The sequence below is a fragment of the Anopheles cruzii genome, chromosome 3 (assembly GCF_943734635.1).
Source record: "Anopheles cruzii chromosome 3, idAnoCruzAS_RS32_06, whole genome shotgun sequence".
In the NCBI taxonomy this organism is placed as follows: Eukaryota; Metazoa; Arthropoda; class Insecta; order Diptera; family Culicidae; genus Anopheles; species Anopheles cruzii.
Genome location: NC_069145.1, coordinates 76682446 through 76706794, shown reverse-complemented (window position 1 = coordinate 76706794; position 24349 = coordinate 76682446). Strand labels below are relative to the sequence as shown.

At 45.8% G+C, this 24349-nt stretch overlaps 1 protein-coding gene across 2 annotated transcripts; it reads left to right on the top strand.

Annotated features, from left to right (window-relative positions):
* The first annotated feature begins 1695 nt into the window (after nucleotides 1-1695).
* On the top strand, nucleotides 1696-24250 carry LOC128274214 (phospholipid phosphatase homolog 1.2 homolog). 2 transcript variants are annotated; one of them, XM_053012327.1, is made up of 6 exons: nucleotides 1696-2831; nucleotides 18919-19073; nucleotides 21496-21654; nucleotides 21727-21797; nucleotides 22980-23277; nucleotides 23381-24250. In XM_053012327.1, the coding sequence occupies exons 1-6, from the start codon at nucleotides 2741-2743 to the stop codon at nucleotides 23441-23443; spliced, it is 837 nt and encodes a 278-aa protein (XP_052868287.1). In that variant the 5' UTR covers nucleotides 1696-2740; the 3' UTR covers nucleotides 23444-24250. The 2 variants fall into 2 exon arrangements, with proteins under 2 accessions (XP_052868287.1, XP_052868286.1); XM_053012326.1 differs by having other exon boundaries at nucleotides 23349-24250.
* The last annotated feature ends 99 nt before the right edge of the window (nucleotides 24251-24349 follow it).

The window sequence follows — 24349 nt, the reverse complement described above, 5'->3', positions numbered from 1 at the left end:
ACACTCCCGCAGCCCTTCTGCCCTCACGGGCCTTGGCCCGACCCCTTAAGGGTCCCTGAGAAAGTCAGTGAAACGTTACGTCGGTAATAATCGAGCCAAAAAAAAATAAAATAAACGATGATGGAAAGTAGAACAATAAACAATGCGTCCAATGGGCGGGTTTACTTTTGGGGCATGAACCGGCCGTTCCTTTACGCCAGAGGATTAGGACCGGCACCGCATCGTGACTCAGGTAGCCAGCCGAAGAAGGTCGTATAAGAGATGCGCTTGTTGAAGTAGCGTTTTAGATCAAACAAATTTGTGCTATTTGGCAACAACAATAAGAACTCTTCTCTCCCATCTTGCGGGATCTTCTGGGGGTGTGTGTCATATGCCACGGGTGGTGGCCACGATTTTGCTGACAGTAACGCAACATGACCAACATATAACCATACAGCATCATCAGGAATATTTATCACACCTGCGGTGACTGTTGCGGTTGTAAATTACGTCCTGGATCCGAAGCCCGTGACAGGGCAGCTTTTGAAGATCAACCAGGTTGTGGTTTCAGTGAGTAATTAACAACGACAATTATGCGCGTGGGTCTGCCCACTCATAATCACGATAGGTGGCTGAAGTGAGTCACGCACGATTTAATTGGGCTTGAAATTTTAAGAGGTAAAATTGGTTTTTAATTTGTTTTAGAATTTCTCGATTCATCCTTTCATTAAATTTTTTTCTTAAATTGATCAGTCGAGTTGTTGTCTTGTTGCGCCCCATTTTTAGGTTCATTTTCGTAAAATTTATGGACTGTTTACGAAGAACAGTGTCACAACAAAACCAAAGCATTCCCAAACAAATAAAATAGGCTACAAATCCTTGCAGCAGGTGCAATTGTGCAGGACATTGAGGGGCCGTTTACATTTACGCCTCCACACACCGCCGACGTTAAGTTCGGAAAGACGCGTTGTCTTTCATGGGATTGTATGGGACACTTCACACGGTGGGAAGTTATGGGACACGTTCGGTGTTGATGTCGACAACCGGTGTGAAATGTTCCATACAATCGCATGCAAGACAAGGCGTCTTTCCGAACTTTACGCTACGTTCCGAACTTTACGTCGGCGGTGTGTGGAGGACTGTACTCGGCGCCACTCACGAGAACCCCGCGCCGTGAGCGCCGGATGAGCATCCCTTTAAAATTCGAACGAAGGTTCGGTCGTCGTTCAAAGAAGCGCGCTCGGTTCGTTTCGAATTGCATGTTCGCGCGGACAACCGCGTTTTCCAGATCGAGATCGTTCCGCTCAGAGAAATACGAAATACGAAATACGAAATACAGAGTGTGTTTATTTGTTGACGTTGCTGCCGCTGATGATGATGAAGCCGGTCTTTTACCGTGCCCGTAGTGCAGTGCAGTGATCACTCCTGGCGTTCAACGGTTTGCCGGTGGAATTGGTGGAGTGTTTTTGTTTTGATTTACTACTCTCCGCTAGTCCTACTGCGGTTCTTTCGTAAACAACAAAACTTCAGCTCACCGCAATTGCACCAAACACTGCAAAAGGACAGTGGCCGTGTGACAAGCACGTTGATTATCGGGGCGATAAGGTAGAAGCTGCTAGACTAGAGGATTGCTCTATAGTTGGGCCCAACACGGGACAAGCGCCAAATAATAGCACCATCCGGACCATCGCTCAATTTTGTCCTTGACGCCGGGCGCACCACACAGGACAGGACAGCATTAATCAATTAATTAACTCGAACATGCCAACAGAGTGACCACGAAGCGACGGAAAGAATTTGGGCTAATCAACATATCGCAGTGCGCCGTATGCGCAACCAAATGTTTGTTTTGGCGAAGCAGCCAACGAGAACGCATCATCATTGAGTTAAATTGGTCCAAAGTGCAGCCTACGGGTCTTGGGTAAAAACTAAGCCCCCCTCACTGAAACGGTCCCGTGGCCCGAGTGATGAGGACTGATCCAGCACTTCCGTTAATCTGCGCACTTTTGAGTGGATTAGTGCTCCCCCAGTGAGCAGCGATCGCTAGTAAATAGGTGGTTCCGGTGTGTGGAGCACGACGACGGAATTTTACCGGTCTCCCCAGCAGTAGGTGGCCCGTGCGATCCGATCCACCCCTTCGCGAGAGTGCTTTCGTTGGGCTGCAGGTTGATTTTATCGAGGTCCCCTCGCCGAGACGACGACTGTAAACGACGCGTTTGAATTGTTTATTGGCACAATCACCCAAGTTCCCGGTTCGGTTCCCGGTAGTGCCGTGCGGTACAGTGGACAACTTTAATCTAGGGATTCAGGGCACGGCTCTAGCGCCAAGTGACTGTTGGCCAAACACTGCGCGCGTCCTGCGAGCCTCTGATCGGAGCCGCAATCCGCCGCGCCACAAAGGGAAGTGCTCGATTGTGCAAATTGTTGTCATCGTCCGTCAATGTGCCCGTGGCCCACAGCAATCAGCAATAGAGAAAGCAGCAGAGAGTCGCGCAGTGCAACAGGGTGTGTTTGTGCAGTGATAACGAAGATTTCCGACAAGTGGTCGAGTGATTTGTGATTGGCCCTTTTTTGTGCTGCCGGCACAGAATCTGCGCAGCATCGTGTAGGACACACAAAAAAGCCGGGAGCAAATCCGCACGGCACCAGGACGACTATGGTGTAACAGAACTGGCCAACCAAGACCAACTCGCCTGCAAGTGTCGCTCCCCAGGACCCCGGGTGTGTGTGGAAACAACAGTGTGAGAGCGGTTCCCCGACCATGGCCGACGTCGAATCGCAGAAGATATGCGGCAAAGCCAAACCGAGGATCACGGTCCCGATGGCCATCGATGGATTGATACTGACACTAGGTAAACGGACCGAAACGAGCCCTTCTGGTTCGCCCCGAGCGCTCGATTTCCTCGCGCGAACGGGGTTATCTGGTGGGCGATCGATGTTTGCTCGTCCGAACTCTCGGGAGCCGCCCCGTCACACGCGGTCCGAATTCTGAAGCCACATATGATAAGCCTCGTTTACTCACGCTCCGTGCTGTCAACATACTTGATGATGGTCTCGGTGTGTGCTGCGGGGTATTGTGACCTCCAGTCAACACTTGAACGTGATGTGATGTGTTAAAAAACGCGGGAGACATCGGGCAAAATTGGTCCATGATCGTCGATTAGTTAGGACGCATAAAGAGTAAGAGGAGAGCTAGATTGATTAGATCAGTTCGGTTCGGCTCGTAGTTTCATTTCATTACTCCGTATTGAAAACGCTACTAAACCGTGCTTTCGACTGGCCACAAAATTTAACAGTGGCTCCCAGTTGTGCACATTGCGATTGATTCGTGTGACGATCGTACGCGGGCAGTGCGATGATCCTGTTGAACTCACGATGCACATCAATCTTATCAATTTTTTCTCTCTTTCTCTGTAACATCGCAGTAAAAAACATTGTCACTGTCATCGAGTTCTTTTTCGGGTCCAGTCAACCAAATTTCTCGACACTCTGAGGCTGAGGCTTCTGGTAACACTCAATATAATTTGGGCAATGTATGACGGAGTGAGCCTGTCAACAGCCTCATTATTTAACCACTTGCATCCGCTGTACGCGGAGCTGTGGACAAGAAAATGGTGAGGGAAAAACGGTCAGCGTTTCAAGGGGCAGCCAGGGCGTTGTTGGCTATGGCTTGGCAGCCAGGGCGTTGTTCTTGTGCGGGACAACCTTCCGAATCATGTTGCGTAATGAGATGCTTGAGTTATGCTTTTTGGTCACTCCGTCACTTGTTTCTTGTTTGGCCGACTGACCACCCAATCGGGTACGTGAGCGGCGACGAATTATGGCACACACCCCGCACGCACGATTCTTCTGCGGCACGGCCAGCCCTTCTTCGGTGGTTTGTGCTTATCACCGCACCACACCACACCACGTCACGTCGTTTCTGCGCTTTATCTGATAACTTGATACCGCCGGAGGTCCTTTTTTTCATTCTTTCTGAACAGTTGATAGTTCCGTTTCACATTCTCCGTTTCATGGTGGGTACACCTATTTAAAAACAAAATGTTGTTGCAACGTCATCGCCGTAAGCTACGAAAAACCGATAAAATGCTACAGTTTCCGTAATTTTGTTTTACGATCCACAGTCTGCGCGCGATCATCTCCCACGGGCGGCACACAATGTGATGAAATGATCGATGAACTGATCGTAAAAACCTGCTTGTGTTCAAGCATTTTATGTCTCACTAAAAATTCCGCTTTTTTTCATTTTGGGTATTCGCCTTAAAAAACACTCGATTGCAACTCGAACTCTCCCAAAATATCTCAAGTTCGTCCCTGTTCCTGTTCTTATTTGCAATACGAATCCACAGTCAAGTTCGAGTACATTTATTTTAGGTTAAATATATTCTAGTAAGAATTATTCCCATTTTAGGATTCCAGTTTTTTCCCAAGAAATGTTTGCCTCCCTCCTAGCCACACTTTTAGTGAACTTTACTTTTCAATGGTCATTTCCCACGAACTCAAGAATAGATTAGTTCGACAGATAGGTTATTTCGACAGCAACTTCCTCAAATCCAGCAAAACAAAAAACCAAAAAAAGGTCGCACAAAAGTTTCCAAACTTAAGAAATCAAACCAGAAACCCCGGCCTTCCGGCCCCTTTGGTACTCTTCGCTCTCTGTCACATTTTCCCGCTGCTATCGGTTCGCGGCACACCATAAAAAAGGAGGTTTCGCAATCATTCCGTCAACGAGATTGGCATTCTGTAACAAGAAACATCTTCGGGGCCCGCCTTTGTCGTGTTCGATTCGAATTGACTTCTTTCTGCTTCCTTGAAATCGGTGGCGATAAATGATTTACTCCCCTGAGAGAAACATAAACTGATCGAACCCTATGTCGTGTCGATTGGCGAGTTATGTTGGCGATTTTATTGTTTCCTCCTCTTAGGTCTTGGGCGTTGTTTTCTCGCTGTTTTTTTTTCGAGAACAAACGAGTGTTACTTTTATGGTTATTACGTATCCGATCGGCTTGTTTTTGGGGGGATTTTACCTTCCCAACTTGGTAGATCTGTGTCCCGGGGTTCGAGTTCTTATATAGTTCTGCGGTGTTTGTTTCAACATATCACTACCGGGGTTTCGCAAGTTTATTGCTTCTGGTCGCGTCCACGCACAGCGCGTTTGTCGTAAATCAAAAAGCGGGCCCTAGCCGCCCCGACCGGCCGAGCATCACACATAGGGCCACAGCATATTTTACGACCTTTTGCCGGGGCCGGTGCTCCCTTTCTCAGTTTTGTAAAACCGGAGGTGGTTCCCGTTTCTCTCGTTTTTTTCGAGAAGAATCTACGTTTCGTCTTTACAATGACGACATTTTTGTCCCAAACTCAACCGAAATCCCTTCGATCGCTTTTTGGGGTGAACTCCGGCTCAACAAATGTGCGGCAATGTGGCCGCGGGTCGTCTAGTTCCCGGACGGTCTTGGTGGTCATTGGGCTTAGAGGGGCTTAGATCATCTTTGGCTGTTGACCGTGGGTCGTGAGAGTCGACTTTTAAGGCGGAAGGAAAAAATTTGTCGATGCCAATCTATGCTAATTGTTGCGATGCTCTTTTTAAACGCGAGACGGGACATCGCTCGCGGCGTCGGTTGGTCGTTTGACACTCACCAATGCGGCCATTTATACTATTCAACCGAAGGCACCCATCCTCCACGATGTCGCGTAGCTTTTGGGCGTCTTAAGGAGTTTATAAACAAAACCAGAATGGCGCAAAAGACGATTGTAAACACCCTATATCGAACGTCGGACTGTTATGGTACAGCCACTAATTTGGCTAATACCCGACACCAATTTATCGCCAGCGGTTTAAAAGATTAACTTGGGCACCACTGAAGCCGTTTTGCGGCGTTTCTTCAAAGGTCGCTATCGACCACGGAGTTTGCCACTAATTGGTATAAGCGGTTGTGGGCGCGAAAATTTGTGAAACTTGCATTAATTCATCACACAATCGTGTCGCCATGCGGCTCGTGACCATTGCAAATTGCTAGGAAAATATTAATGTTTTCTATTCTCGCCCATTAGTTCGGCATTTTAATCGCCACAATCGATTGCACAAAGTGGCGAATGTTAGTTTTGTGTACATAATGGAACGCCTTAATTATGGCCAATTAGTGTCAAAATTAAAATGAGTCCAATTCGTTGGCTGTCCTTTTATTAACATTACTAATATATATTTTTAGACATGTTAATCGAATTCTCACAGAACTAATGATTATTATTTTTGTTTTTATTAAAAATAAAATTGTTACTAATATTAGAAATGGTAGCTGTTCATTTTTCAGGCGAAAATCAAAACCCTAGGAAGGGTCTAAAAGACTTTTCATAAGAGTTTCGAAACGTGCATAATAATTTTGAAAATATTAAATTACTTCTGAATTCAGAAAAAAACACATTTTTTATCGAACTTCACGTAAAAGCTCCGTAATAAACGTTCAAATGCCACAGAAAAAGAAAACGATCGGTAAGACCAAATTGTGGAACGTGCCACGCTACTAGCGCTCGTGCGGTGCGCGGGAGTTGGCTTTCCGACGGCACCGATAGAAGAAAAAAAGGGCTCACTGAAATCCTCAACCTCGCACGGTATCAGTAACAGTGGCCAAAACAATTACGATTGTTGTGCATACGAAATCGTTACTTCAGCAACGACCGCTCGCTGTAGCCACCGCGTCCCGCGGATCGACACTTCACGGCCCATGATAAACGATTGTTGTAATGCGAGCGGGGTCCAGTTTTGCGTCCGTACGACTCAAGTTAAATCTTAGCACCGGTACCGACGCGAGTAACAGGACACCAGAAAGTGGTTCCCCAGTGGAGCTCTCTCTCTCTGCGCTTTTGTTATGAATGAAATGCAGTTGTGCAAGCTTCGCTGCACCGTGGTTTGCAATGCATCCGCTGGATGGGCGTTAAAACCGTTGGCTTTCTTGACACACACTCTTTCGGTGGAGCCTCTCGGGAAAAATTTAACAAGTCGGCAAATTTATTCCACTTCCTTCGGAACTCGATTCAAACGCGTTAATGATGCATTGCGAATGCGCTCTGCGCGGCAACTGCATTTCATCCACCCATGACGGACCCAATGAACCGATCGATCTTTTCCTATTTTCTTATCGTTCTGGGTCGATACATCAGCCCCCTTCCTGACTTGATTCTTGGCGGTGCAAGCATAACACATCGCTTACGGAGCGGCATTTTCAATGGAGTGCGAGTTTTTGCTGTGATGGTCTTACGGTAGAAAGGACGGCAACAAATTGGATTTATGGTAATATGGCAACAAAATAATCGCGAAGAGTCCCCCAGAGGGAAACTCGATTTTTTCTTCGGTCCACTCGCACGACATAGTTGCAGGGGGAAACTAGTGACAATAGGCAGCAAAGTTACAACAATCCGACGCTGTCACGGTAGACGGGTGAAAATGGGTGTGCCATGACCAGTGTGTGAAGTGCCGAGGTTCCGGTCGGTGCTGACGATTTCATGCCACATTCGCACCGCCAAACGCATCGAATTGCATCTTCAGTGATGCCCTCCGCTTCCCATCGAACCTGGTGACTTTGCGCAGAGGGTTTTGTCTAAGCGCATTGTACAATCAGTTTTGCGAATATTATTTATTTTTTATTTCTAATATCGTTTTGTCCACTATATGATAAAATTTTTATGAAAATGCTCAATGAATTTCAATTCATGCTTGATGTTAATAACACATTTCGCATTTTTTACAAAGACGTTTACTGTATTGAATCGTTTCGAAATATTTTGTTTAATTACGATGATTCGTTTTATTTAATTGAATTTAATCTTCTTTTTTACTACTCAGTGTGTTTCATCTTTCACTTTGCTATCTACTATCATTCCCACCAGTCTTTCACTTGTTTCCCTTCAGGACGGTCTGGCAAGGCAAACAATAAAGAGTTAATGGCAGCGAAGGTTCGTGTTGTATTCCCTGTAACCGTTAATGTTTATGCATTTATACAGCCCCAGTCGGCAGTCGGTTGGCGACGCTGGCCCATTAAATGAATCATCACCTAGGGTGAGCGCCTGTCGGCGGAGTCCATTGATAAGGCAAGCGCAAGACGCAAGCGCATTAACGGCTGCAAGATGATCTTAAAAACACGAACAAAGCCACACTAATCCATCATCATGGTCATATGCCGGCCGGTTACGGTCACGATGGTTCCCTCAAACCAATGTGGCGCGGAAATGATTTGCTTGGAAGCCTCCGGAGCCGAAGCCGAAGACTGGCTCTGACCCTTTTCCTGGCAATAAACCCGCAGGCAGGCGGCGGCGGCGTCTCGCACTGGCCAGGCGGTGTAAACAGACGCGTGCTGGCGGTGTCTGGCGGAACGCACAAATGCACTTCTCGTGTACGGAAACGGAACAACAGAAAGGCAGGAGACCCGTTTTATTGCCACCGCTCCTACGACTAATGGAGGCGACGGTTCCACACCAATGGAAAGCAGGCGGTGGCGGGACTGGCGCTGGCCGAAAGGGGTTTTTGGACAGTGGACGCGAAACTCGTTGTGCATTTTGAACCTCACCGGCATCGAGGTAAAATCACCCCAAGAAACTGCCGTCAGGGGACGCGTCGACAATCCATCAATCAGCGCAGACAAATCGCATTTCCAGAGGGGGGCGGTGGGGCGCAGAGTAAGCCACAATTACCGTGCGTAAAGTCTAGCCACGCGAACAATAGGAAAAACACAGCCGTCGCATCCATTTCTTCCAACATTCACGCGCCGCGCTCTTTAAACAGCCGTCCAACCCTCCTTTGTGGCGGTGGGACGATGCGCACGTGCTAGGGCCGGATCGATCAAGCCTGGCCAGGAGGTATGTCACTAACCGTACCACGGCACGGCACTGGAATGCGATCTGTTGCCTATTAAGGAACCCGGGGACCTTCCCGCTCTGTCGCCACCGTCGAGAGTGTATCCTTGTTCGGTTTTAATTAGCTTGTTGTGCGCTCCAGAGCATAGACCAGCGCATTCCGCGCGCTCCCCGGTTCCATTGTGGTGCTGCTTAAGCTCTAGTTTATGTTTAGGCATCTCTTACTTACGCCGTTTGACAAATAAAGCATGTGTTGGCCCTATCTACCTTGCGACTACCAATGTGCAAGAGCCTAAACATTCCTAAAGCGACGAACGAAGTGAACCGGATTCTGTTTCACATTTTGATTGCTTGTCTCGAGGGACTCTTTGGCAGTGCAACAACGATCGTCTCTTGCTATGCTGCAATGCGCGGGCAATGATCGCGAGTGACACGAGCACGGCATAGCCCGAAACACGGGCTAAAAGGAAAATAAATAGAAATGTTCGATTTGTTTGTTGTTTCCTTTTACGGCTTCATATGTTCGTTCTTATGCTGCTCTCGATCATGGTTCAAATTCGAATAATGCTCATAGTGCTGTGGCATCACGATCGCTAAAATTAGTCGCTATGTTGCACGAAAGTGTTGACCACAGTAGCCGTTAACACGTGGCATGTCTGATCGATGAAGTTGTTGCCAGAAGAAGCCGATCGCAAATGAATGTTGCTCCGAAAAATGCCGCCTCTGAAAGCGATCAATTTGTCCGATGTTTACTTTTTATGCTCGTGCTTCGGAATGGCCACAGGATCTCTACCTCAATTCATCTGGTGAGCAGTTTCTATACCAGATGGCTAAGCGCCACAATCAGGGTTTGAAATTACAGAACCGATCGACAAGCTGGACACAGCTGCCATCCTCTCAAGTGTCTCGGAAAGCCTGTCGACACTTAAATGGACTCTTACGTTTGTGGAGATTGGATACGGAATGGAGCTTAATGGAGCTCATATATTTAATATGAATAAATTAGGTTTCTGATACAAAAACTGGGTTACGGATTGGATTGGCAAACGACAACTGTATCTTCCATAAATGTTGATGAATTTGCTGTATCAACTTTTTTAAATGTTATTAAACAATCGAAGCAGAATGATTATTTTTCTTTTACCATGGCCGTTAGCTTTGTAATGTCTGTCTGAAACAAAATACAAAGCTGCCGCAGCCTCACGCGGCCTCACAACTGGCCACACCGCACTCCGATTGACGGCAACACTCGCGGCGGGTCCTCAGCGTAGTTTGTGCGGCATTATGATTCCCACTTGAAAGGACCCCTTTTCTACACCGGTTTTATGTGTGCGTATTATCGTAATTCGTTTATTTAAAATGAGTTTTTCCACTTTGTCGACACGCACTCTCCAAACCGCTCACCGGGGATTCCGCTCTCCTCGAGGGCGAGCCAAGGCGCATCTACGGCCCCACCTGGATGAATCATTCGAGGTAATGTTTTTCCATAAGATTGAATCCTTGTCCACGGGAATAACCAGGTGTCTTGTGACCCTCTACCGCGAAACTTGATCGCCGTCACGCAAGCGTGTAATGGCCTTCTCAGGCCTTTACTTTTGATCGGACCAAGGCGCAGCTTCTTCAGCAGCTGCAGAGTATTTTATTCTGCTGATAAAAAATAGAAACGGTACAATAAGTTTCATAGCGAAACGAGTTTCAACGTATAGCCAGCCAGGGTGTTTCAACAGTGTGTGACAATGGCCGCATAAATATTCTTGCGTCGTCATACTTTTGCGTCCTTCAAATCCTTACTGTAAATAATGTAAATCTCTATAGCCATAGAACAAAATGCAGTCAAACCAGACTGTTAAATGAAAATAGTTGTGCTTGTACAACAAATTCCAGAATATATTTTGTATAACTCTACCCTTTTGCGCCTTCAATTAACACGTACAAGCGAGTGTTTTCTCCACCGACGAGGTGCTAACGAGACCGAAAACTTGGATGTTTAGTTAGCAAGGCAGTATAATGTTTCCGGCAAAAAGGCACTTCACTCTTGACTGAAGCTAATAGTTGGTAGTTGTTGCTTTGAACAACCGCCTTTATAATCATCTGAGCCGGAACGAAGGGAACTTGAGGAACGTTTCATTATGTTTAACACAGCGGAGGGAAACTTTTACATCACGAAAGAATTGTTCATAAATACAACTTTATGAACAAAAAAAAACCTTGATCGGCGGATTATGATTCACGATCAGGATAATGCGCTGAAATTGCACCCTGCGTCGATAATGACGGCTTTCGATTGCCTATCAATTCCATTAACCATTGATTGGTTTCCAGTTTTGCACGAGAAGAAGAAAAATTGCATTATATCTTGCCTCTTCGATCCTCTCGTTTTCGTTGTGCGAATTTCTCGCGATTCAACAACAACGAACCACTTCATGCAGAAAAACACGACACTGAATGCTCGCTCACGCATGCTGGATTTGGTCCTGGTCAACGAAGAACTTGATAATGAAACGCAGGTTGATGAGTCCCCAACAGCGCTTCTCCCATGCGACGTTCATCACCCGGCACTGCTAGTCAACATCCACCCGAACCTGAACAGCCCAGCGCAGGTCCCATCGCTGGCTTCAACCCGTGTGCCAAACAGGACTGGTCGGCTTAACTCTACTCTTGGACTCAACTTCAAACGTACCGATTTCGAGCAACTGCGAACCATGATCAACAACTTTGACATTACCACTTTATTAGTGGGAAACATCTCACTTGACGATGCAGTCCGCTGTTTTACCGACCACCTGACATCAGCCATTAGAACCTGCACCCCTTTGGCACGGCCACCGAGCACCCCTCCGTGGTCAAACACGCATCTGAAGCTCCTGAAGCGACTAAAGAGACTCGCGCTACGACACTTCAAGCAACAACGTTCCACAACGAATCACCAATCGCTACGCTATATTAGCGGTTTGTATCAATCGTACAACCGCTTTCTGTACCACAAGCACCTCCGGGGTGTGCAGTACAACTTGAGAAGGAAGCCAAAGACATTCTGGAGACACGTGAACAACTTGAGGAAATCCTCCCCAACGCCAACGACGATGTCCTTCAACGACGTCACTGTACACGGTCACCAAGAGGTGGCTGATCTATTTGCGACTCGTTTCTGTAGTGCATTCGGGCCAACGGTAACCGATCCGGCTGCAATTGCCCGTTCAGTCAAAAATGTTCCTCATGGACAACTACAATTCGACACCATCCACGCCTTTAGCGTCCCCTCTGTGGTTAAGGCATTAGACAGACTGAAGCCGTCGTATTCCCCAGGACCAGATGGCATCCCTCCCATCATCTTGAAACAATGCCGCGAATCCGTCGCTCCAGTCTTGTCGGCGATTTTCAATGCATCTATACGATCTCATGCCTTCCCGGCTGCATGGAAAATAGCCCACATGGTACCAATTTTTAAGAAGGGCAACAAACAGAACGCGGCAAACTATCGCGGTATTACGTCACTCTGCGCCTGCTCCAAAATATTTGAAATGCTAGTGCATGAGGAAATGCTTCTGAGGCTGCGATCGGTCTTAAGTCCTAACCAACATGGGTTTCTTCCCAAGAGATCCACCACATCCGCTCTCACCGAATTTGTGACGAAATGCAAGACCGCAATGGACGTGGGACTGCAAATTGACGCGGTATATACTGATTTGAAAGCGGCCTTTGATCGTGTCTCACATGACATCCTAATCGCGAAGCTAACAAAACTGGGACTTTCCCCGGCTCTAAGTCAGTGGATACGCTCCTTCCTAACCGGTCGTACATACAAAGTCAAGGTATCATCCTGCTTCTCTAAATGTTTTCCTGGCACTTCCGGCGTACCGCAAGGGAGTAACCTTGGACCTCTTCTATTCATTGTGTTTGTCAACGACCTACAATACGTGCTGCACGAGTCAAGATTTATTATGTACGCTGACGACGTGAAACTCTACGCCATTATCAGAAACCCCGCTGATTGCACTGATCTCCAGGCTGATCTCGATTCGTTCACCAGCTGGTGCGCACTAAATCATCTGGAGTTGAACATCGCCAAGTGCAATGCGATCAGCTTCAGTCGCTCCCGCCAACCTCTACTGCACGCATACAGCATCCGCGGGGCATTAATTGAGCGCACTAGCTGTGTTCGGGATCTGGGAATCCTACTCGACGACAAACTTAGCTTTATAGAACACTACGAGCACGTCATTGCGCAGGCCAATAGGCAGCTAGGACTGCTATTCAAAATCGCTAACGATTTCCACGATATCCAATGTATTGAGGCACTGTACTGCAGTATAGTTAGGTCTACTGTCGAATATTCAAGTGTTGTCTGGTGTCCGTTCTCTGCCTGCTGGAGTGAGCGAATCGAGCGTATTCAGAAAAAGTTTACCAGATTTGCCTTAAGGAAAGTTAATTGGTGCGCGTCAGGGCAACTCCCACCATATCGTACGCGTTGCCTCCTCCTTGGCCTTGAGAGGCTCGATGATAGGCGGGCCATCGCTCAATGTTGTTTCGTGGCTAGCCTCATCAGTCACAACATTGACTCTCCGGTGCTTCTCTCATTACTCAACATTTCTGCGCCGTCGAGAGTTCTAAGGAATTACTCGTTTCTGACTGTGCCAACGCAGGCGACCAGATTCGGGCAGTTTAGCCCTTTAAACTTCATGTCAACCAGGTTCAATCAGGTGTACCATTGTTACGACTTTGACCAATCTGTAAGCGTGTTTCGTCAGCATATTCGTTCGGTTGCGTTTGCGTCTGATTTGTGATTCTACAATCTGTGACGTCCAAGTATGTTTAGCTTTAAGCGAAATTTGTACCTTATTTTATATATTCTCCTATTAAGCCTGCTGGCCCGTAGGATGATTCTAATAAATAACAATAACAATAACAATAATAATAACTTCATGGGCGGCATTCAGTGAAAGATCAAAGGATATTATTTCTTATTTCGAACGGTAATTACAGGTCTTCTGAGTTGGATTCGTTGCTAAGACCAGTGGTAATACGCATAGAGAAGAACATATTTGCCTCACAGCAGGACACCCTTGCGCCAAGGTATTATTTCTCAGAGGGGCCAATGTGACAAAAGATGAGGCTTGCGGACCTTCCAGGCTATGAGCGTTATCGCACGCTGCGCCGAACAATTCGCACGCAGAGCTCGTTGCACCGAATAGTTTCAGGGGTAGTTTAATAAAATGCTATTTTTCACAAACCTACTTAAAATGTCTTGTCCTAATGAAGCAGAGCCACAAAGAGATTTAATTCAACCGTTTAAATGCAAATAGCTGCAGATTTTTTCGCAACAAAAAGTTATCTTCGACATTGGCTAAGAAGTGGGTAAGCATTGTTGGTGAGCCGTTCGAAAGCTTAATATTCAGAAAGTAAAACTCAAAAGTTTGAATTTTGATTAAAAATTATAAATCCCATCTGCGAACTCAAAACCAGTAACGATCAAAAGGAGACATTTTTTTTCTTCTCCGACAGCGTTCAAGTTGCCGAACGTTGGCGAAGCACGGATTAAAAGACAGAAGCGAAACGAATCGAACCATCGTATCAATAAAATTTGACAACTTCATCTTAAACTTTGTATTCGATACACGTGCCATTTTTGTTATTATGATACTCGTCCATCTCGCATATCGTTCCTAATCCCCGGTGCTAGCCGGTTATCCACAGGAAGATTACCCCGTGTGACGAAGTGAATAATATGACTTTAAGTTATACAGACTACCGTTTTGGCTGGGATGGCCTGTTTTTACCCCGCATTATTGGCGGAGTTTTGTGTCAAAAATTAGAATTCGACCAGCCAGACACACTAATCATACGTTGGGTAGTGCTGCCGGCGACCGACTGCCGGTGCTATGTTTAGAGTCGTAAAATAGTGACGAACCCACCTGTAGGCAAAGTCAAGGTTAACGTTATAAGACACCGTCGCAACCCGAGAGAAATGTTTTCATCCAGCTCGTTATTGATCATTCGATTTTATGGACCTCTTTCGAGCGTGTCTTGGGATGTCGCAAGTGCATTATCACCGACCGTAAAATAAGATGGGACACTTTATGCTCTCAAGGGAAGTGTTTCAGAGATTGCTTAATTACTGTGACTCAAGGACCGCAGTCCGGGTTTTCATCCATGCTATCATCACTTCATAAAAATGTAAATGATGTTTCTCGATCACTTCGTGCAGAACGGGGTCAGTTTCCGAGCCCATGCCGTTCAATTATAATTGATTGCGACATCGTGTGGCGTTTTAGCACTGCCAACAGGTGTCCATGTTTATGTTGTATACTAATTTACTTTCATGATTAGCTCGATGTTGTATAAAGCGGTTTTCTGAACAATTCAGTGACCAACGGGCATCTTACGTATGCAGCTGGAGTGTATCGCCCATGAACGAGGGCTTGCAAATGATTCATAGCAGTATGCAAGCAGAATTCTCTTTATCGTGTTGTTCATCAACCACGGAAACGTACCACACCACGAGGCGCCAGGCGAATCAGATGAGTCAACCGGTGGGAATGTTTTAAACGTGACTCCCCGGTGCAACGGATCTCTTGTCGCCACTTGTCGAAGTGGCTGAAAACCCATGTCCATGACCCCTGTCTCCGGTATGATTCAAGGCACCGATTATGCTGACTTTAGTTTCAGGAATTTTCGCTAAAATTCTCTTCGCCAGGCAATGATTGGCGAGTGGCTTTAAAAATAGGCGGAAAGTGTCCATCGAGGCGATAATCGTAAATCTGTGCCCAAATATCACCCAAGGTCCGTCGTTGACGGGGCGTTTTTGCGAGATAAAATGACCAACCAGACTGACGGACGATTTATTTTTGCGCCCAAAGAGGGTTGTCAATCGTCGCATTTCGCCACCATTTTCTTTTATTTGAATATTAAAACAATAAATCATGTGAGAAGAGATGCATGTTGTATCATTAGTTTGCTGGCACATAACACAAGATTTTTTAATTGGGATAGAAAGGAATGCCATAATAATGTCGTCAAACGAAAAAAATACTATATCTCTTTGCATTGTCTCCGAGCGTTAGATAATTGGTATGCGGCATGTGGAACTGTGACTTTGCTGAAGTTCAGTAGAAATTGAATTATAAATTTGCCGTATCGCAAAATAAGAAATAAATGCTTTAAATGCATGCAAGCAAGCAAAGACATTCATTCGAAAATCGCTACAAATCGACATTACGTTGATACCGGCGCTGCGTTCGAAGACTTTCGAAACTCACTGTAAACGAACAAAGCACAACGAAGTGCCCGACCGAGTCGCCAATCAGAGGGCGAAGGATTCTATAAATCACTCATCACTAAATACCATAATCGCACGGGGCCGTGCCCCCGATATCTGTGAGCATCTGGTTTTAATTCAGGAACCCTAACCCTGAGAGAGAGAACGCCAAACATTCGACACGTTGTTTGGGGGATTTTGGATGAAAGAAACCTAAGCGTAACATTTGGCGGAATTTATGCGCGAACGGCTTTTATGTTATCTTATGTAAGCACTCAAAAAGCAACATAAGCCGGCGACCTTTATGTGCCGTCCGTGCATTCGTAAAGTTTCCCTGTGAACCGACGAAAACGAGTTTCGCAACGTGGTTTCCATTTTCTGATGTGATCGACGACCAGCTGCAAGACCCTAGTTTTTATTTCCGCTTATCATCGGCGCGTTCCACGCTTTATGTTGTGGAAGGCTTATGTTTTATATCCCTCTCTTCCCAAGTGCCTTCCACTAAGCCGCCAGAACCGGAATTAACTGCGACAGTGAGCCGCAGTAAGGACCTTAGAGACCAAACTGGCCTTTTACCAAAAAAATGATTCACAAAAGAAATATGCAAGTTGCACCGGGAAACAAAGTATGGAGACTAACGTGACGGTCGTTTTTGCATCGACAGACTGTACGGTTGATTTATTATTCGCAGTGGATGTTTGGAAAAAGTATTGTAATTTCGCTGCAGTGCTTATTGTGCATTTTTCCAAACCAAAATATGTTGCCACATTCAATTAAATTCAATTGTGTCAAAAAAACAGAATTACTGACGCTAAACATTATCCAAGAACTCTAATTACAAAAAATTATTTCGGCAATTATTTTGAGTTTAAGTTTAAAAAAGTTTTATCTTTTATTTGTACCCCTTACATTGTGGTCTTAGACTAACCATCGATGGTGCTACTCTAGGAGTTTTGGCCACGGGAAAGCCCTACAATTCTTTGACAACCTTCACCCACTACTACAGAGAGTGTTTAGCGAAAGCTCTTCCGACGGTCCATTACGAAATGGGTACGCGATAATGTCCAGTTCGCGTAACGCAGCACTTTTTCCAATGACACTCGGGAGCGGCTTATGACCGTTGCCGGCACGACACGGTCACGGCACCTCACCGAGTGTGTGAAAAGTGCATCCGCCTAGTTTTCCCGGCCACGCGCTCAATGCCAGAACGCTTTAGTCCAGTTTTTACACCTCCCAAAGCACTTTGCATAACCAAACGGAATGTTTATTTATATTATCACATTTCAACTACATTTTCGTAAACTTCTATGCTTTGGCGGCGTGTTACGGTTTATTTCAAACGAAACGCGTGTCAGGTATAAAGTTGTGGTTGAGGTTGTAAAAATAAAACCTGCCACTTTTTTCATCGTAAATCATCGCCACGATGGACCCACCAATCAATCGTTTGGGCACCGTGTGGGTTCGTATATGTTTCTGGCGTTGATTTGTATGCACGATGCTCGCGCACGGCAAGCAACGCACCCCAAAAGCCAGAGAAGTTTCTTTATCAACACGAACATTTACCATGCCAGCATTATCAGCTCGACGGAGCTGAAAGGGCCACCTTCAATGTGTCAAATAATCGTCCATCATTGGGAGGAGGTCGGCGGCAAGAAGACGCGGAACTAATGGTTGGCCATAAAACGGTCAGTCTGTTGTTGATAGTGTATTTTTACCATTAAATCATTTTTTTTGTTTTCCTTAAATTTTAGTAGCTTCTGTTCGTGTACCACTGTCTCGGAAGGAAGAGAAAGAAGAAGAAGCTCCAAATGGTCGATGATAAGAACTCACTTCCGAAGCACGTCCGGTCGGTCTTCGGTCATTGGCTCGTCATTTTTGGAAGGAAACGCTACCTTTTTATGCGGGGTCAACGTAATTCACTTTTAAGGCAAACATGAGACCCTTGGCGTCTTACTATCCTTTCGAAGTATCGACCAGAAGCCAAAACTCCGAATTCGACGATGTGCCATCAAAAGTCAACCCACGTTGTAGTGCGTTCTTCCATGTTCATCACATTTTGATGGCAAACTTCCTTTATTTGATTGGCGCCTCTCTTCCAATCGAAGGATTTTCGTTGCTTCATAAGGTTGGCCAAACCTTAACCACTTCCGACATATTTGGACCTTTTTTATGATGCTTTCGTCTGTTTTGGAAAAAAAATGCAAATATAGCTTTTTTATAGTAGGGCTCTAGAGACACCTAATCTGGTCCGGACACTTAATCTGGTCCGTACTTTATCAACTCGCCACGCCACAGTGCGCAATTCGGAATCGTAACCTTGCGTACGCAAACTCCGGCCATGACGTACATCGAAACAGAACGCCTCCCGTTACGGGGGCCGGGCCACAACCCCCTGGCCAGTGTTTTGTGACAAACTTTTCTTAAGTGGGCCACAAATCATGAAATGAAAAAGCCATTCAAGAGCCGCTGGCGGTGGCCAAGGCAGTAAATCGTGCCACACTGAGCTACTGATCGCGCATAGAAAGTATGGCCCATTGGCGTCAAGTTGCAACCAGCTGGGAAGAATTTTGAGACGAATTCTCGGTGCACTGGGTGGCATTGGTTCCGGACCGCAACCTAACCTCGAATAAACAATCAAAACGGTTCCACTTTAATGGTGGTTGCTTCATAATGTGGGAAACAAGGAAGGGAATTAAGAGGAGCTGCTCACCATCCGATAGCCAGCGGAGCAGATGTAATGCAACCGATGAAGCGGCACAAACGAAACGCATTTGTTTCGTGACTAAATCGTAAGACACTTTTATACACGCACCCATTCTGTTCTTGTTCTTCAACAGTTGCCTGCTTTCTGATACTGACCGAGCTTGGGTTGCTGCCACAAGTAGTGAAGCGCGGCTACTACTGCAACGATCAATCGATCCAGCATGAGTACAAGGGTGATACGATTACGACCGTCACCATTCTGCTGAGCGGGCTCGTTCCCGTGCTGCTGGTAAGTGGTTCCCAACAACTGTGTTGGCTAACAGTGCTCAAGACGGAAGACGATCATAAGCGAATTATAGCATCATGAAACGAGCGTGTGGCCTGGGGAATACTAGTTGATAAGTTACTAAAAATATGTTCGTACATTTCGCTCAAGCGTGAGATTCAATGATCAGGACCACAACAGATAACCGAATCCATGGAGTTGGACTTATTTCGAAAGCCAATGAGTGAATCTTGAAGTTTTTTGGTCATTTGAAATTTATTGCGTTTTGCCCCGGTGAACGGTTTTCTTTATTCGAAATAGCTCCAAAGACGTCCTACAACAACAACAAAATAGTTAAACTGAATCAAAAACATTGTCAGTATGGCACCGGTCTGCGAGACTCCGTAGGGGGTGCTTTTCAGATGGAAATGTGGGCACATCTTATGAATGCAGCGCTTATAGCTCTCTTGCGACAACCGGCAGCCGGTTAAAGTTGACGCGCGGAACATGTTATGCCCCGTCCACCGCACCGCTCCAGGGAGCAGAACAGTGCGCTCAAGGTGCTCCCGTGGTTTGGCGTATTGATTTACGCGTGAATTTGATATTTATGTCCCAATGGCGCACATTAGCATATGGGGATCTGTGGTCGCCATGGCTGCGTAGGAAAAATATTGAAACAAGTTTACAATTTGTTAAACGTTGTTACATTTGCTTAAATCCATAAATCAACTTTGGACAGGTACAGGTACGGCTATACGAAACCAACACGTGGGATTCGCAAAGCCGGAGTGGGATGTAGCCGGAGACGACAACAAAAACGTTAAATCGTCTGGACTTGGAAGGCTTGGAAATTTAACTATTCGAAGGGAGATGGGCGATCGAGATATTGGACAATAAACTATTTCCCGTATCATTTTTTATCATCGAATCCATTTTCAACGCCTCTGGGTGTAGATTGAGATACCATCGGCCGCCGGTTTAATGTGATCATTAAAATACGAACCCGTGTCGTGCCGTGAACCTCTGGGTTCGTGTCGTGCCGTGAACGTGAACCAGTTTATTGAGGAACGATGCTCTCAACGATGAGGTGGTTTTAAAACCAACTCTATCAAACCTATCCGAAGACATGAGCACGATCGGTTTCGCTTTAGTCACTCTAATACGTGGATGGCAATAAATGTTTTCACATTTGTGCTGCCTAACGTTTGACCAATCGAACCATTTTTCGTTTAGGTCCGCACGAGGCTATTAAAGTGTCGATCGAAAATCAAGCGCAAATTTCAGTTTTATCATTCAAAAATCTAATTTTCATAAGCTATTAAGGTTGATTATCTGCGTCGTAAATGTATTCCAATAAAAACTAATAATTTATTGTTTAATGCTTTTGGACCGCCGCAGTGAAGATTGAATTCTCATGTAGCTGCCATACTTGATACGTGGTTTGGCAGGCCCAACGCGAAATCGAAACCTTGAATTTCTGAATATTTTGATCTATAAAATTATATCGGAAATATTCAATTTCTACTTCAAATAAACTATCCATTTAAATTTTTTTTTTTAAATTCATCACGTTATTCAAACAGAAGTTTATAGTATAGAACTGATCTATAATTAGTGTAAGTGTACCATTTTTGGAAGAATCTTCGATATTGTAAACAGTTCTACGATTACAAATTATGTAAACTGTCCGTTTTGTATTTGAAAACCACAGCTAATATTAGGGCACGGCTAATTCATTTAATTCTTATGTTGGAGACTGGCGTTCCACGATCATCCATTCATGCAGAGAAATCATAAATCTACTGATTGGAGTCATTTTTATACATGTTTTAAATGTCTACGCGTAGATGTCGTTTAACTAAGATCCAATGTATCTCATTAATAGCCAAATGAATCATAATTAGTGGAGTGTCTTGCGGAGGCTCAAACAGGTTCATTAAACCGTTGCCAAAGGGCAGACTTCCGTGGGCTTTGAAAAATAAAAAACGCGAGTACCGTACAAACGTACAGTGCGGTGATTTTTTACTACTACGAAGGTGTGACACCTCGTTTATCTTCCGGAGACGACGTTTGAAAAGTCTCTCTCTGATAAGGTTTGATAAAGCCTAATGGCCTTCGAGGTAAGAGGAAACTTGCACTCATACCTGGACACGTTACGCACCGGGTGGGGAACGCGTGCAAAAACCCTTGCCCGGCGGATAAAGACATTCCTCCGTAGGGCTTTACTATTTCCCACTCGCATTTATGGCACCCTTCAATAGGTGCGCCTTGTGCGCCTTTCGCTTATCTTTGAACTCTCCTCATTAATCAGGTGACTTTAGCTGTTGCTTAACCGGCAACTCGATTTATGGGTTATGAGAAGAGCGCTACAACACTTCGGCTGGCCGCACTTATCAATGATGTATTTCTTATGCTGGGGTTGTGTGTTTTTCGTCCCATTTCATAGATATGGCTAACAGAAGCGTTCCTGTACACGCCATCGATCAACTGCAGCAAAACCGAACCCGGCTCGCGGTGCCGTGGGGCATTGCTTGAGGCGTGGTACTGGACCAAAAAGTACGGCCGAGGACTTGTTACGATGCTAGTCATCATCGGCACCATAAAGGTAAGCCCACACCTCAGCCCACACACCTGACCAGCACATATTTTAAGCGATCCCGTTTTCTTCCCGATCCAGATTTTCCTGGGAGAGCTACGGCCACACTTCCTGTACACCTGCAAACCGGATGTCAACTGCCAGGGCAACGAGTAAGTGATGTTGTCTGAACAACTACGCCTCCGACCAGGGGGTTGTAAGCGTACTAGACAGCCTCCGAGGCGTACGTTAACCTAAGTAAACAGGCGTCCCGGTAAAGATACAAAAAAGGCGTCGAGGGTTTCTGGTGGACGGGGTGTATGTTAATTATCGGTCAACTGGAGAACATTTGCTTGACAAACAAGCAGGGGTCGGTGAACACACTGTACTCTTCCCTGTTTGCCGGATTCTTCACGTGCCCTTGGAAATTGCGGAGTGATCGTCTCATCAAATGACCCAGATTGCATGATATTCTGTCGAACCATTTATCAATGTTATTGATCATTTATCACCGATGTGTCTTGTAAAAAAGTTTAATTGCGTGTTCTTCATAGACCCCCCAACTTGTCAGCGTCAGTGTAGACAAGATAAGGCTTAATTGCAATTAGAAACACTGTGCTTCGTTTAGTTAGCAACATCTATTCCAAAATATTCCATAACGTTTTTACGGTATAGTTCGCTCCGTAGTCTTTACGGTCTATCGTTTTGTGACCCGAGCCTAACCTAACACATGCGCTTCAAAAGTGGCACTTACAATACGTCGCAAGAGTTGGAAGAACTGCGTTATTTGCATAACTCTAAAGTACACCGTCGGTCGATATGTTTGCCTTTGCGGCGCATAGTTTGACAAAGCATCATTGAACATTATTTGCTGTGAAGCTACTGCAAAATTCCTCGCCGTCTGGAAACGTTGCCGTACAACCAAGAGCAAATGTTTGCAAAGGTTACGATGGTTTTTTGTTTGATTGGAATGCACAGCGAGTGAATTGTCTAAGTCGCGAAACGGCATTCTGGCAAGCACCTCAGATGAGTTGGATCGGGTGTTTTAAAAGGGTTACCATTATATGTAGAGTACAACAAAGAAAGCACATTTTGAAGAGGTTCAATAGTTTAGCTGACAAAATATCCATGTTTTAAATGTTGCAAAAACAGCTCAAAATTAACAGTATGAGCCGGTATTCAAATGAGCCATGTGCAATTTGCATCTCCCAACACGTCCAGTTTCTGTTAGACATCATCAAATGCCATTTTTGTGCAGTGTAAATAATGGCCACTTGAGCCGTGTGCCAAGAAGCGATTGAATCACAAATCAATGCCTCGTCAAACTCACAGTTCGATCGGTCTCTGCTTCGCAGATACATCACCTCGTACACCTGCACCAATCGCGAGGAAAGCCATTACTTTGTGCGCGACGCCAGCAAATCCTTTCCTTCGGGCCATTCGGCGATGAGTGTGTTCGAGGCGATCTTCATGATCTGGTACCTGGAGAAGCGTGTGCCGCGTCTACGCTCCGTACTCACCGTACCGCTCTGTCAGATGGTGCTAATGTGCTGGGCCGTCTTCTGTTCCCTGTCCCGGATCACCGATAATCGGCATCACTGGTGGGACGTGCTGGCCGGCTCGATAGCGGGTGCATTGGCAGCCATCATTACGGTAAAACGACAACCACTTGCCAACCCTCAGCGTGTTGCATAAAATCTCTCTTTCTCGCCCTCTCGTTGTAGTGTCTTTTCGCCTGCCGCAATTTCGATGCCAGCAAGCGAAAGCGAAAGCCCTCCCTGTGCAGGGATCACGATCACAAGCTGATCACCAGCAATAGCACCAACACGCCCGGTGGGACACCGCTGCACAAGGAGGAGATCATACTGAACAACGTGATTCACGCCTGACGAGCGTGCACCACACCGGAGGCGGCATGGCGCCGAAGTGGCGCTGAAGGAAAACGGGCTCCGTACGTGGCCTTCCCTTTGTGCCACTTTCCTATTCCACAGAATCAGTATTTTGTGTTAGGTATTGTAGTGAAGTTTTAAATTACGACAAAGTTTTATACACTATACGAGAGGGGCTACTGATCCGCAACCGCTGCGATGCTCGGTGGCCGACAGACGGTTGGATTCACCGTGGAAAACAAAAATAGTAAACCGCAAACCACAATCGGAGCTAGAGCGAGGCAGAGAGCGGGGTCGCCAGCTTCTGGCAACTATTGCTACCGATAGGTTACACTCACACTGGAGACCGGTAGGTGAAAGGACAGAATTGTGATATTATTCCTTAAGCCGTTCTTGGTTCGTCAAAAGACGGTATTTTTAAAACTCAAACCAAACGCCGCTGAGCGTTCACGGGTAAGGCACCACCTTCCTAGTCCGCGAAGGCAATCGATGTATTGAAACGTGCGCGTACGTTGAAGCAAGAAGTGCCTCTCCGATTTCAGCAGAATTATCACCAAGTCATAGCCGAAAGCTTACAAGATAGCATTAGGGAGCTTTTCGTTGATAAAAAGATTCGGGCTGCGGCAGTGAGCAGTGAGTTTACGAATGGTCGAATGTTCAAATACAACTATTTAAACGTAGCGGGAATTAGGGGTGTTGGTGTAAGGAGAAAAAAATATATTGTATTATTTATAAATGCTTCTCGCGTAGCGTAAATTTACTTTACGGTGAGTTTTGTAAGTGATGAATTGCCCCTTTTGGATGCGGGTCTTTTTAAAATAGGGTAACTTCTTTCT